Source organism: Bos taurus, chromosome 15 (genome assembly GCF_002263795.3).
Source record: "Bos taurus isolate L1 Dominette 01449 registration number 42190680 breed Hereford chromosome 15, ARS-UCD2.0, whole genome shotgun sequence".
NCBI classification, from domain to species: Eukaryota; Metazoa; Chordata; class Mammalia; order Artiodactyla; family Bovidae; genus Bos; species Bos taurus.
In genome coordinates, this window is record NC_037342.1 from 5,071,332 (window position 1) to 5,085,170 (window position 13,839).

Here is a 13,839-nt window from a genome sequence, read left to right on the forward strand (position 1 = left end):
ATGCCATCCAACCATCTCATCCTCTGTCATCCCCTCCTCCTCCCACCTTCAATCTTTCCCAGCATCAGGGTCTTTTCAAATGCATCACCTCTTCATATCAGGTGGCCAAAGTATTGGAGTTTCAGCCTCAACATCAGTCCTTCCAGTGAATACTCAGGAGTGATCTCCTTTAGAATGGACTGGTTTGATCTCCCTGCAGTCCAAGGGACCCTCAAGAGTATTCTCCAACACCACAGTTCAAAAGCAGCAATTCTGCAGCGCTCAGCTTTCTTTATAGTCCAACTCTCACATCTATATATGACTACTAGAAAAACCATAGCCTTGACTAGACAGACCTGTGTTGGCAAAGTACTGTCTCTGGTTTTTAATATGGTGTCTAGGTTGGTCACAGCTTTTCTTCCAAGGAGAAAGTGTCTTTTAATTTCACGGCTGCAGTCACCATCTGCAGTGATTTTGGAGCCCCCCCCAAAAAAGTCAGCCACTGTTTCCATTGTTTCCCCATCTATTTGTCATGAAGTGATGGGATCAGATGCCATGATCTTAGTTTTCTGAATGTTGAGTTTTAAGCTAACTCTTTCACTCTCCTCTTTCACTTTCATTAAAAGGCACTTTAGTTCCTCTTCACTTTCTGCCATAAGGTGTCATCTGCATATCTGAGGTTATTGACATTTCTCCTGGCAATCTTGATTTCAGCTTGTGCTTCATCCAGCCCAGTGTTTCTCATGATGTACTCTGCATATAAGTTAAATAAGCAGGGTGACAATATACAGCCTTGATGTACTCCTTTCCCAATTTGGAACCAGTCTGTTGTTCCATGTCCAGTTCTAACTGTTGCTTCTTGACCTGCATACAGATTTCTCAGAAGGCAGGTCAGGTGGTCTGGTATTCCCATCTCTTGAAAAATTTTCCACAGTTTGTTGTGATCCACACAGTCAAAGGTTTGGCATAGTCAACAAAGCAGAAGTAGATGATTTTATTAAACTCTCTCGCTTTTTCTATGATCCAATGGATATTGGCAATTTGATCTCTGGTTCCTCTGCCTTTTCTAAAGCCAGCTTGAACATCTGGAAGTTCACAGTTCATGCACTGTTGAAGCCTGCCTTGGAGAATTTTGAGCATTACTCTGCTAGAGTGTGAGATGAGTGCAATTATGCGGTAGTTTGAGCATTCTTTGGCATTGCCTTTCTTTGGGATTGGAATGAAAACTGACCTTTCATGTCCTGTGGCCACTGGTGAGTTTTCCAAATTTGCTGGCATATTCAGTGAAGGACTTTAACAGCATCATCTCTTAGGATTAAAAATAGCTCAACTGGAATTCGATTACCTCCTCTAGCTTTGTTCGTACTGATGCTTCCTAAGGTCCACTTGACCTCTCATTCCAGGATGTCTGGTTCTAGGTGAGTGACCACATCATCATGGTTATATGGCTCATAAAGATCTTTTTTGTATAGTTCTTCTGTGTATTCTTGCCACCTCTTCTGAATATCTTCTGCTTCTGTTAGGTCCATACCATTTCTGTCCTTTATTGAGCCCATCTTTGCATGAAATGCTCTCTTGGTGTCTCTAATTTTCTTGCAGAGATCTCTAGTCTTTCCCAGTCTATTGTTCTCCTCTACTTCTTTGCATTGATCACTGAGGAAGGCTTTCTTATCTCTCCTTGCTATTCTTTGAAACTCTGCATTCAAATAGGTATATCTTTCCTTTCCTCCTTTGCCTTTCGTTTCTCTTCTTCTCTCAGCCATTTGTAAGGCCTCTTCAGACAACCATTTTGCCTTTTTGCATTTCTTTTTCTTGGGGATGATCTGCTCCTTGTCTCCTGTACAATGTCACAAACCTCCATCCATAGTTCATCAGGCACTCTGTCTATCAGATCTAGTCCCCTGAATCTATTTGTCACTTACACTGTATAATCATAAGGCACTTGATTTAGGTCATACCTGAATGTTCTAGTGGTCTTCCCTACTTTGTTCAATTTCAGTCTGAATTTGGCAATAAGGAGTTCATGATCTGAGCCACAGTCAGCTCCTGGTCTTGTTTTTGCTGACTGTATAGAGCTTCTCCATCTTTGGCTGCAAAGAATATAATCAATCTGATTTCGGTGTTGACCATCTTGTGACGTCCATGTGTAGAGTCTTCACTTGTGTTGTTGAAGAGGATGTTTGCTATGACCAGGGTGTTCTCTTGGCAAAATTCTGTTAGCCTTTGCCCTGCTTCATTCTGTACTCCAAGGCCAAATTTGCCTGTTACTCCACACATTTTTTGACTTCCTACTTTTGCATTCCTGTCCCCTATAATGACTGTGGGCAAGAATCCCTTAGAGGAACTGAGTAGCCATCATAGTCAAGAAGTGTCCAAAATGCAGCACTTGGATGCAATCTCAAAAACAACAGAATGATCTCTATTCATTTCCAAGGCAAACCATTCAATATCACAGTAATCCAAGTCTATGCCCTGACCAGTAATGCTGAAGAAGCTGAACGGTTCTATGAGGGCCTACAAGACCTTCTAGAACTAATACCCCCCCATAGAAAAAAAAGTCCTATACATCTTAAATATAATAAAGGACACAGTATTTTCAGTATAAATTTGTTCAAATGCAGGTGAGATTAAAAAGTAAACAAAAAATTCATAGGCCAAGAACATCTTATTAAAAAGATTTAATCCAAAAATGAATTGATTAAAGCTGTCCCTGTTAAAAATGTATTACCTGTGGAATCCAGCCCATAAAACAAGGGAGAACTGACGATACACTAGGAGAATCATGCTGATTTTCACAAAGTCGATTTCCATCAAAACTGCATCCTTCCAGCAGTAAGCCACTGATCTGCCACGGAGATATACAAATCATTAAAATACATATTACAGTCTGAAACGACAGGAGTTACTCTATTATATCTTCAGAAGGAAGGCGACAATTTCCATTGTAACTATACATTTCAAACAGTGTTCAAACAAAGACTATGGTATTTTATCTGAGAATAATGAAGGAGAAGGCCTGGACCAGTGTTCACTATGAGCTTCCTTTAGGCTTAGTCCTGAATTTTAGCAAATAATTGAGAAAAAAATACTTATAAATGTCACCAGTTATACAACTGCATGTGCCTTGGCACTAGAATAATAGAAATATAATGACAAAAGCCAAAATGTTACTCTTTTTCCAGGAAGGGGAAAGATAAGCACAAAGCACACTAGAGAAAAAAACAAGTGCTCCTTGCTTGGAATTCTGACATCATTTTCTAAAGAACAGAACAAAATTCAGAAAGGTTAATGCAAAATAATTTTTAGCAAGTCACACACAGCTGAAAGAAGAATTAAAAAAAGGAAAAAAAAGAGTTCATCTCTTGGGGACTTCCCTGGCAGTCCACTGGTTCAGAACCTGCCTTCCCCACTGCAGGTTTGATGCATGAAGCAGGGCACCCAAAGCCAGTGCTCTGGGACAAGCCAGACGGATAGGGTGGGAGGGAGGTGGGTTCAGGAAGTGGGGACACTTGTGCACCTGTGGCTGATGAATGCCGATGTATGGCAAAAACCACCACAATATTGTAAAGTAATTATCCTCCAATTAAAATTAATAAATTAAAAAAAAAAAAAAACCAATCTGTCTTCCATGGGTTCAATCCTTGGTCAGGGAAGTGATTCCACATTCCACAGGGCAACTATACTCACATGCCTCACCTAGTGTAGGTGACAGCAGCTCAGTCATGCCCGACTCTTTGTGACGCCATGGACTGCAGCCCACCAGGCTCTGTCCATGGGATTTTCCAGGCAAGAATGCTGGAGTGGGTTGCCATTTCCTTCTCCAGCTGCAACTAGAGACACAGCCAAAAATATATTAAAAAAAAAAAAACAAACAAAAAAAGGAGTTCATCTCTAAATTATTAGTGTAAATTTATGAAATTATGAAAAAAATATAAATATTTTGGTAATGTTAGCTTCATATTTCTTAAGTTCATTCTTTCAATTTCTGATAAGAAATGTAGAGTCTGCATTTTAAATCCAGATCCATATCTATATTCTCATAATTTGAACTTGATAGAAAATAAAACAATCTTATAAATATTGTTTAGTGCCTTTGAAGTTTTAACATACTATAGAATTTTAGAGGTAAGGGAATGCATGAAGTTCAAAGAGCTGAAATCATTTTCAACTACATTATAGTTAGAGGATGGTTATGGGAAGAGTACTAGTAGAGTATGCCTTGACAAACAGTTCTGATAAGTTGCTTTACCATAAAAACATAAACAACTTGTTTGTCAGTGAACGAGTTGGGATAAAAACAGAATTACTGAATCCCTAAGTTCAATATTCTTTCTGTACCACTGATATGATGTTATAAGGCCACTTTAAGGGTTGCTTAAGTATCAGACCAGATCAGATCAGTCGCTCAGTCGTGTCCGACTCTTTGGTATAGCCTTGAAGAAAAGTAAATTAAAATTTTTTTAATTAATTTAATTGGAGGCTACTTTACAATATTGTAGTGATTTTTGTCATACATTGACATGAATCAGCCACAGGTGTAGATATGTTCCCCATCCTGAACTCCCACCCTCTTCCCTCCCCATCCCATCCCTCAGGGTTGTCTGAGTGCACTGGCTTTGAGTGCCCTGTTTCATGCATCGAACTTGGACTGGTGAAATTGGTGATCTGTTTCACATATGGTAATAAATATGTTTCAATGCTATTCTCTCAAATCATCCCACCCTTGCCTTCTCCCATGGAGTCCAAAAGTCTGTTTTTTACATCTGTGTCTCTTTTGCTGTCTCGCATATAGGGTCATCGTTACCATCTTTCTAAATTCCATATATATGCATCAATATACTGTATTGGTGTTTTTCTTTGACTTATTTCACTCTGTATAATAGGTTCCAGTTTCATCCACCTCATTAGAACTGATTCAAATGCGTTCTTTTTAATGGCTGGGTAATATTCCATTGTGTATATGTACCACAGCTTTCTTATCCATTCGTCTACTGATGGACATTTAGGTTGCTTCCATGTCCTGGCTATTGTAAACAGTGCTGTGATGAACATTGGGGTACATGTGTCTCTTATAGTTCTGGTTTCCTCGGTGTGTGTGCCCAGCAGTGGGATTGCTGGGTCATATGGCAGTTCTATTTCCAGCTTTTTAAGGAATCTCCACACTGTTCTCCATAGTGGCTATACTAGTTTGTATTCCCACAAACAGTGTAAGAGGGTTCCCTTTTCTCCACACTCTACAGCACTTATTGTTTGTAGACTTATTGATAGCAGCCATTCTGACCGGCATGAGATGGTACCCCACTGTGGTTTTAATTTGCATTTCTCTGATAATGAGTGATGTTGAGCATCTTTTCATGTGTTTGTTAGCCATCTGTACGTCTTCTTTGGAGAAATGTCTGTTTAGTTCTTTGGCCCATTTTTTTATTAAAATTTAAGTGTTTACTAATTTCAGTGCTCGAAAATTCTTCCCTATCTAGCCTATCCCTTCTCCAAGGGATCTTCCCAACCCAGGACTCAAACCGGGGTCTCCTGCATTGCAAGCAGATTCTTTACCAACTGAGCTATCAGGGAAGCCCTAGTAAGTCCCTAGGCAACATAATTCTTCTAAGGCCTCTTTCAGAAATTTCACTGAGGTTTGAGCTCAAGTGGTCTCTATAGAAATTTGTAGAAGCAGTCCCCACAGATAGTGTCACAACTTGACTATGTAATATGCATAGTATATATGCTATTGTCGGTGTTCCATCACTAAGTCACGTTCAACTCTTTGTGACTCCATGGACTGCAGCACGCCAGGCTCTTCTGTGTGTTACCTCCCAGAGTGTGCTCCAATTCATGTCCACTGAGTTGGTGATGCTATCTAACTATCTCATCCTCTGCTGCCTCCTCTCCTATGGCCTTCACTCTTTCCCAGTGTCAGTCTTTTCCAATGAGTTGGCTCTTTGCATCAGGTGGCCAAAGTGATGAAGCTTCACCTCCAGCATCAATCCTTCTAATGAATATTCAGGGTTGATTTCCTTTAGGATTCACTGGTTTAATCTCCTTGCTGTCCAAGGGACTCTTCTCCAGCACCACAATTTGCAAACATCAGTTCTTTGGTGCTCAGCCTTCTTTATGTTCCAACTCTCACATTTGTACATGACTACTAAAAAAACCATAGCTTTGACTATATGGGCCTTTTGTTGATAAAGTGATGTCTCTGCTTTTTAATACTGTTTAGGTTTATCATACCTTTCCTTCCAAGGAAGGAATTTACCTTTAATTTCATGGCTTCGGTTACCATCTGCAGTGATTTTGGAGCCCAAGAAAATACAATTCGCCACTGTTTCCACTTGTTCCCCATCTATTTGCCATGAAGTGATGGGACTGGATGCCATGATCTTAGTTTTTTGCATGTTGAGTTTTAAGCCAGCCTTTTCACTTTCTTCTTTCACCCTCATCAACAGGCTCTTTAGTTCCCTGTTATATTGCTATCACCTGCAATATGATATCTGAGGTTGTTGATATTTCTCCTGCAATCTTGATTTCAGCTTCTGACTCAGCCAGCCTAGCATTTCACAAGATGTACCCTGAGTGCATGCGTGCTCAGTGGCTCAGTTGTGTCTGACTCTTTGTGACCCTTTGGACTGTAGCCCACCAGGTTCATCTGTCCAAGGTATTTTCCAGGCAAGAATACTGGAGTGGCAACTGGACAACTGACAAGTGGAGTTGTCATTTCTTATTCCAGGGGCTCTTTCTGACCCAGGGTTTGAACCCATGTCTCCTGTATTGGCAGTGGATTCTTTATCACTGAGCCACCTGGGAAGACCGGATGTATTCTGCATTTAAGCTAAATAAGCAGGGTGATAATTACAGCCTCGTCATGCTCCTTCCCAAATTCTGAACGAGTCTGTTGTTTGATGTCCATTTCTCTTGCTTCTTGATCCACATATGGGTTTCTCAGGAGACATGTAAGGTGGTCTGATATACTGCCACCTCTTTAAGAATTTTCCACAGTTTGCTGTCATCCGCACAGTCAAAGGCTTCACGGTAGTCAATGAAGCAGAAATAGACGTGTTTCTGAAATTCCCTTGCTTTCTCCATGATCCAAGGAATGCTGGCGATTTGATTTTTCAATATGCATATACAGAGATATAAACTGAGATATATATTGAGTTTTGAGCTCAACTGGACTCTACAGAAATTTGTAAAAGTAGTCTCCACTGACAGCATCACAACTTGACTATGTAATATGCATATTGTTTTAGTGAAGTCACTAAGTCATGTCCAACTCTTTGCAACCTCATGGACTACACAGCATGCCAGGCTCCTCTATCCTCCACTATCTCCCAGATTTTGCTCAAGTTCAATTGAGTTGGTGACACTATCTAACCAAGTCATCCTCTACCACCCCCTTCTCCTTTTCCTCTTTTAACCAAGGGGTTTGTGGGGTGTTAAATACTGTCCTTTAGAGCCTTATTTCAATAACTGACACTACTGACCATGTAGTTGCTTGATCAGACACATGGGAGACATTCTTGGTTCCATCTTCTGAACTTCCGATATACTATCAACTGCCAATGGCTGTCACCACCTCTAATAAAATCCTCTAAATTTGTCCTTTTCTCTCTCATCCTCTATCGTTCTCCAACTCCAGAATTTAAAGAAAATTAAAACATGGACTTTCAAAAAGCAATAGCTATTGTTTATATAATAAAATGATAATATTGATATATCAGAGATTGGAGTGGTATCAACAAATGGAACCCTGTTTCATCTGTAATTCTGCATCAATGGAATGAGAAAAAGCAGAGAGGCCATACTACTTTTTTTCCTGGAAAAAGATAGTTTGATGGATGTGATAGATCTCCAGGCAAATGTACTTGCTAATACCAAACACAAGAATTTGGAAGGCTTAACTCCTAGTTATGACAGTACTATGCTAAGGAGCCAGCTACACCAGATGCAGGGACTACCTTGAAGGGGCGGAGCAGAATATGTAACCCAGGAGAAGAGCATAGGAAGGCACAGTATTCAGCCCTGGGTTCCTGACTCAAACTCATAATCAGATAAAGTGACACCTTCCTGGAAAGGGAGGAGTCAGGTAGAAGGTAGAGAGTGTCTAGGAATATGAACATTAGTAAATATTCCTCCACATGGAAAAACTACAGGAAAGGGAAATAAAAGTTCTCCTCTAATATCATATTTAAAATACTTGGAAAAATGCCTGATATACAGTAAGTGCCCAAAGAATAGCTATTGCTATTCATTTAAGCTAATCCATCTACTAGTTTCTAGACATTATCTTATCTAGAATTATCTTATATAGTGCCATCCATTTAAATAAGACAAAATAAAGGTTTTACTGGAAATTATTTGGATATGCCAGCAAATTTGGAAAACTCAGCAGTGGCCACAGGACTGGAAAAGGTCAGTTTTCATTCCAATCTCAAAGAAAGACAATGCCAAAGAATGTTCAAACTACTGTACAATTGCACTTATTGCACATGCTAGCAAAATAATGCTCAAAATTCCCCAAGCTAGGCTTCAACAGCATGTGAACTGAGAATGTCCAGATGTTCAAGCTGGATTTAGAAAAGGCAGAGCAACCAGAGATCAAATTGCCAACATCCGTTGGGTCATAGATAAAGCAAGAGAATTCCAGGAAAATATTATTCTACAGCAGAGGTGACCTTGATTCTGTAACAAACAGTGGTATGAAATAAAAAGATGAACTTGATCTAGATGTGAAAAGACATAAGGCACGCAATAACCAAACACAGTGTCTAGACTTTGACCCGAATCTGAACACACTATTGGAAATTATTTTTTTTTTTAGACAGTGGTAAATACTGCTGTGAACTAGCTATTGCCAAGGAATGATGCCAAGGAAATATTGTTAATTTTTGTATGTGTGACAATATATTATATTTATATGAGAATTTTTTTTTTTGAGAAATGGAGAAGTAAAATGCCTGGACTTTGCTTTAGCAAAGACAATAAAAAAAGAGAAAAAGAAGAAATATCTCTAAATCTTGAAAACTTTGAGTATAGAGATTCATTTACTATTCTTTCCTCTTCTGTATTTTTTTGTTTAATAAGAAAAGTAACTAACAATGATTGGGAATAAACTTGAATGCCAGAAAATGTTTAATTTTCTCTAGGGAATTACCTTCTCTCTTTAGAGCTACTGTTCAGTACAGTAGCCAAGGTCACATATGTTATTGAACACTTGAGATGTTACAAGTCTGAAATGAGATGTGCCATAAATACAGAATATATGATAGATTTTAAGGACTTTGTATAAGAAAAGAGAAAGTAAAATATGTCATTCATAATTTTAAAATATGTATTACATGCTGACGGAGAAGGCGATGGCACCCCACTCCAGTACTCTTGCTTGGAAAAATCCCATGGACGGAGGAGCCTGTTAGGCTACAATCCATGGGGTCGCACAGAGTCGGACACGACTGAAGTGACTTAGCATAGCATAGCAAAGCATTACATGCTGAAACAACAATATGTTGTATATATTAGGTAAAATAAAATAACACTAAGAATATTTTTATCTGTTTCCTTTATATTTTTAGTGTCACTACTAGAAAATATAAAATTATGTATGTGGCTTGATGTAGGTTGAAGAAAGGAGAATATGCTAGGGACAGTTATATTCCAGTAAGAAATACAAACAGGTTTCTCAAAAGTTTTTGAAAGCTGGGGAAGGACTAGAACAGTTAATGGAACTTAGTACATAATCCCAGCACTTTGAATCTTTTTCAGTAAGGTGTCAAGGAAAGTCAGAGGTTTTAGAGTAGAGACACTTTCCAAACAGGAAATTACAGTTCTCAGCCTCCTACTGTATTTGGAGGTCATGAGAAGATAGCATTAAGTTGGCCAGGCTATGAAACAGTATAGTCAACTAAGAATTAAAAGGCTTTATTTTTCTTTTTGAGAATTTTTATCCACTTATTTATTTTTGGCAGTGCCGGGTCTCTGTTGCTGCATGGGCTTTTCTCCAGTTGTGGCAAGCAGAAGCTACCCTCTACGTGTGTTGTGCAGGCTTGTCACTGCAGCCGCTTCTCTTGTTGCAGAGAATGGACTCTAGAGCGCGGGCTTCAGTAGTTGTGGCACATGGGATCAGTAGTTGCAGCTCCCAGGCTCTAGAGCGCAGGCTCAACAGTTGTGGTGCGTGGGCTTAGTTGTTCCCTAGCATGTGGGATCTTCTGGGATCAAGGATCAAACCTGTGTCTGCTGCACTGGCAGGCAGATTCCTTACCACTGAGCCACGAGAAAAGCCTCTGAAAGCCCATTAAACTGCTGTAAATATAATAAGACACTCTAAGCACTTAATGCTACAAGAATATCAGATTTAAAACCTTTGATTGCTGCAGTCATTTAAGTTTTTAAGAAAAATAATTTTTTGTTGACCTAGTTTTATATCACATTATCTTGCAAACACCAAATCATTTTAGAGATTGACTTTCAGAGAAAATCATATTGCTAAGCATTCTTAAAGTTCCCCCATGATTTAAAATTAATATCTACTTGATAATGACAATATACGGATATTCACATAAGTGCTCAGTTTTAAAAATGAAAACTATTAGAAATATATGTCTTAAAATGAAAAAAGCAAACAAGTGGGACCTCATTAAACTTAAAAGCTTTTGCACAGCAAAGGAAACTATAAGCAAGGTAAAAAGACAACCCTCAGAATGGGAGAAAATAATAGCAAATGAAACTGACAAAGGATTAATTTCCAAAATATACAAGCAGCTCATATAACTCCATACCAGAAAAACAAACAACCCAATCAAAAAGTGGGAAAAAGACCTAAACAGACATTTCTCCAAAGGAGACATACAGATGGCTAACAAACACATGAAAAGATGCTCAATATCGCTCATTATTAGAGAAATGCAAATCAAAACTACCATGAGATATCCCCTCACACTGGTCAGAATGGCCATCATCAAACAGTCTACAAATGATAAATGCTGGAGAGGGTGAGGAGAAAAGGGAATGTTCTTAGACTGTTGGTAGGAATGTAAATTGATACAGCCACTATGGAAGACGGTATGGAGATTCCTTAAAAAATCTAGGAATAAAACCACCATGTGACCCAGCAATCCCACTCCAAGGCATATATGAAAAATTGAAAAAGACCAAAATTGAAAATGTATCCCATTGCTCACTGCAGCACTGTTTACAATAGCTAGAACATGCAAAAAACCTAGATGTCCATAGATGGATGGATAAAGAAATTGTGGTACATATACACAATGGAATATTACTCAACCATATAAAGGAACATTACTCAACCATAGAAAGGAACACATTTGAGTCAGTTCTGATGAGGTGGATGAACCTAGAATCTATTATACAGAGTGAAGTGAGTCAGAAAAAGACAGATAAATATCATATTCTAACACATATATACAGAATCTAGAAAAATGGTACTGAAGAATTTATTTACAGGACAGCAGTGGAGAAATAGACATAGAGAAGACTTATGGACATGGGGAGAGGAGAGGAGAGGGTGAGATGCATGAAAAGAGTAATGTGAAAACTTACATTACCATATGTAAAATAGATAGCCAACGGGAATTTGCTATATGAGTCAGGAAACTCAAACAGGGGTTCGATCAACCTAGAGGGGTGGGCTGGGGAGGGAGATGGGAGGCAGGTTCAAAAGGGAGGGGATATATGTATACCTATGGCTGATTCATGTTGAGGTTTGACAGAAAAGAACAAAATTCTGTAAAGCAACTATCCTTCAATAAAAAAAAAAAAAAAAAGAGGTCCTGTCACTGAATACTGGTTGGTCTATTTGAGTGGAAAGATGAAGAGAGAGAGGTTGTATTTTGTATTTTCCTCTGGACTATAATTATCATATTTGGTAGACATAAGGCCATAGTAATGCCAATAAACTATTTCAAAATGTCAGTTAAAAATAAAAGAATTATTTAAGGGTTTTTTTTTGGTTGGGGGGAGATAAGTTTTTCACTGCTGGACTGATAAGCTACAACTGGCAGCTCACACTTATTTGGGGAAGATGTGTCTGAAGCTTGTAACTCCTAATTCTGATGAGCCCATTCTCCTCATGAAACCTCAAATGTCTAAATCTCCAATTTCCTCATTGTTTTAACTTTTATTTCCTAGTAAGCTCTAAAAGAGAGGGAGTTGAAATACAAATAGTATACTAACCACTTGGTAAATGGGCCAACCCTAGCCTGGCATGAAGCAGCCCAAACGACCTGGCAAGCATAAGTGGCTTTAATATGCTACTAGGTCCCAAAGGAGCAGCAGCTTTCAGGTATCTCAGACAACTGTGCATTATTAACAAGAGTATAACGTGTTTAATAAGCCTGATTTGCCAAGGTAGAAGACTTGATTTTGCCCTTTGTGTTTGGCAGCATTGCCAGTCAAGGAGCGAACTGGAAGCGGCCCAGGTTTGCCAGAGCCAAACTTTCACAGCCTTGGGCAAGATCAAGCATGCAGGCTGAACAGGTGTTTGATTGATGCATTTTCTGGTACTAAGTTTCAGAACTGCTGTTAACAAGTAACAAATCAATAATGGAAGTGAGGAAATTTTAGAGGGCCACATTCAGGATCTAAAAAAATCAATATACATACATATTCTCTTAAGCGGGTCTAAGGGGTTTGAGATATTGATTGATATGGGAACTATATAGCCTTGCTTGAAGATTTCACTAGTTGAATTCAGTCTAGGGTGGTAGAGACTGAAAAAATTTAAAGCCAGTTAAGTTTTACAGTGACAGTAAAATTTAAATATAATTCAAATCTAAAATTTTCCTATCAAAACAATCCTTTCATTGAAAACTTGATTGAAAGGAACCTAAATCAATTATTTAAAACTTACTGATTATGCCAACTGCAGTAAGGGGTTGCAGTTATAACTATAAAAAGTTATAAAAACGTTTAATCTGAGAAATATAAACTGCAGGTAAGAAATGAGGAAATATGCTCCTATTGTTTACATGAATGAGGGGCCAGAGAGGAAAAATTCTGTTGAATCAACTCAAATCCCATATGAAGGGATATTTTTTTAAAGTTTAAGACATAATTCTATAAAACTTATTCCTAAACATACTGACCAACAAATATTTTAGTATTTAACAATAAAGTTGCTTTTATAAATTTCAAATGAAAAATGAAAGAATTCTGCTTTACCAGATAAAAGCAGAGAACTTTATACTAAAACATACTTTTGTTTCTAATTAAAAGAACACATACTGCCTAATAAAACCTAATCCAAATCTAGAGAAATAAATAAAAACACACACACATATATAGGTTTTCAGATATAGTTTTCACACATATATAGGTTATACACACATATATAGGTTTATTACATGTTTATTGTAATAAACATGTCAAGGAAATTATTATTTATATCCATGATAAAAGAGACAACAAAGGCTCAGACTGCTCTATTAATTACTTTAAAAAGTCACATGGCTCTGTTTTGGGTGACTTAAGATTAGAATTTTGTTTTATGTCAGCCTCCCCCCTCCCATTTATAAAACAAAACATATACACTTGGGGATTTTCTGATTGTAGATAATTTTATTTCATTTTGTAAGAACAGGGGGATAATAGTTTGGGAAATATGAATACACCTTGACACAGAGTAAAATAAAATTTGTTCCCCTTGTTTTCTATAGTAGTTTACCTAAATAACGATACTACATTCTATGTGTATGCTAAGAGACCACACAATCAGGTTAAGTGCATGGTTCATGGGTTTCCTCCTTCTCCTTAATGACTAGGCCACAGTTTATGTATACCAATAATAATTAAGGTAGCTTTTATGGGCTAGAGATTAAGGTTAAAATGCAAAGGATGAACAAGAACCTGCTA

The 13,839-nt window shown here is 38.1% G+C and overlaps 1 protein-coding gene across 2 annotated transcripts in view; it reads right to left on the reverse strand.

The window, feature by feature from the left end:
* DYNC2H1 (dynein cytoplasmic 2 heavy chain 1) overlaps positions 1 to 13,839 on the reverse strand; it is a 395,032-nt gene that overhangs the window by 14,204 nt on the left and 366,989 nt on the right. For both annotated transcript variants that reach the window (XM_024975702.2, XM_024975701.2), the window contains one exon: positions 2,708 to 2,824. In XM_024975702.2, the coding sequence (XP_024831470.1) occupies positions 2,708 to 2,824 (117 nt within the window). The remainder of the gene's footprint in view (positions 1 to 2,707; positions 2,825 to 13,839) is intronic.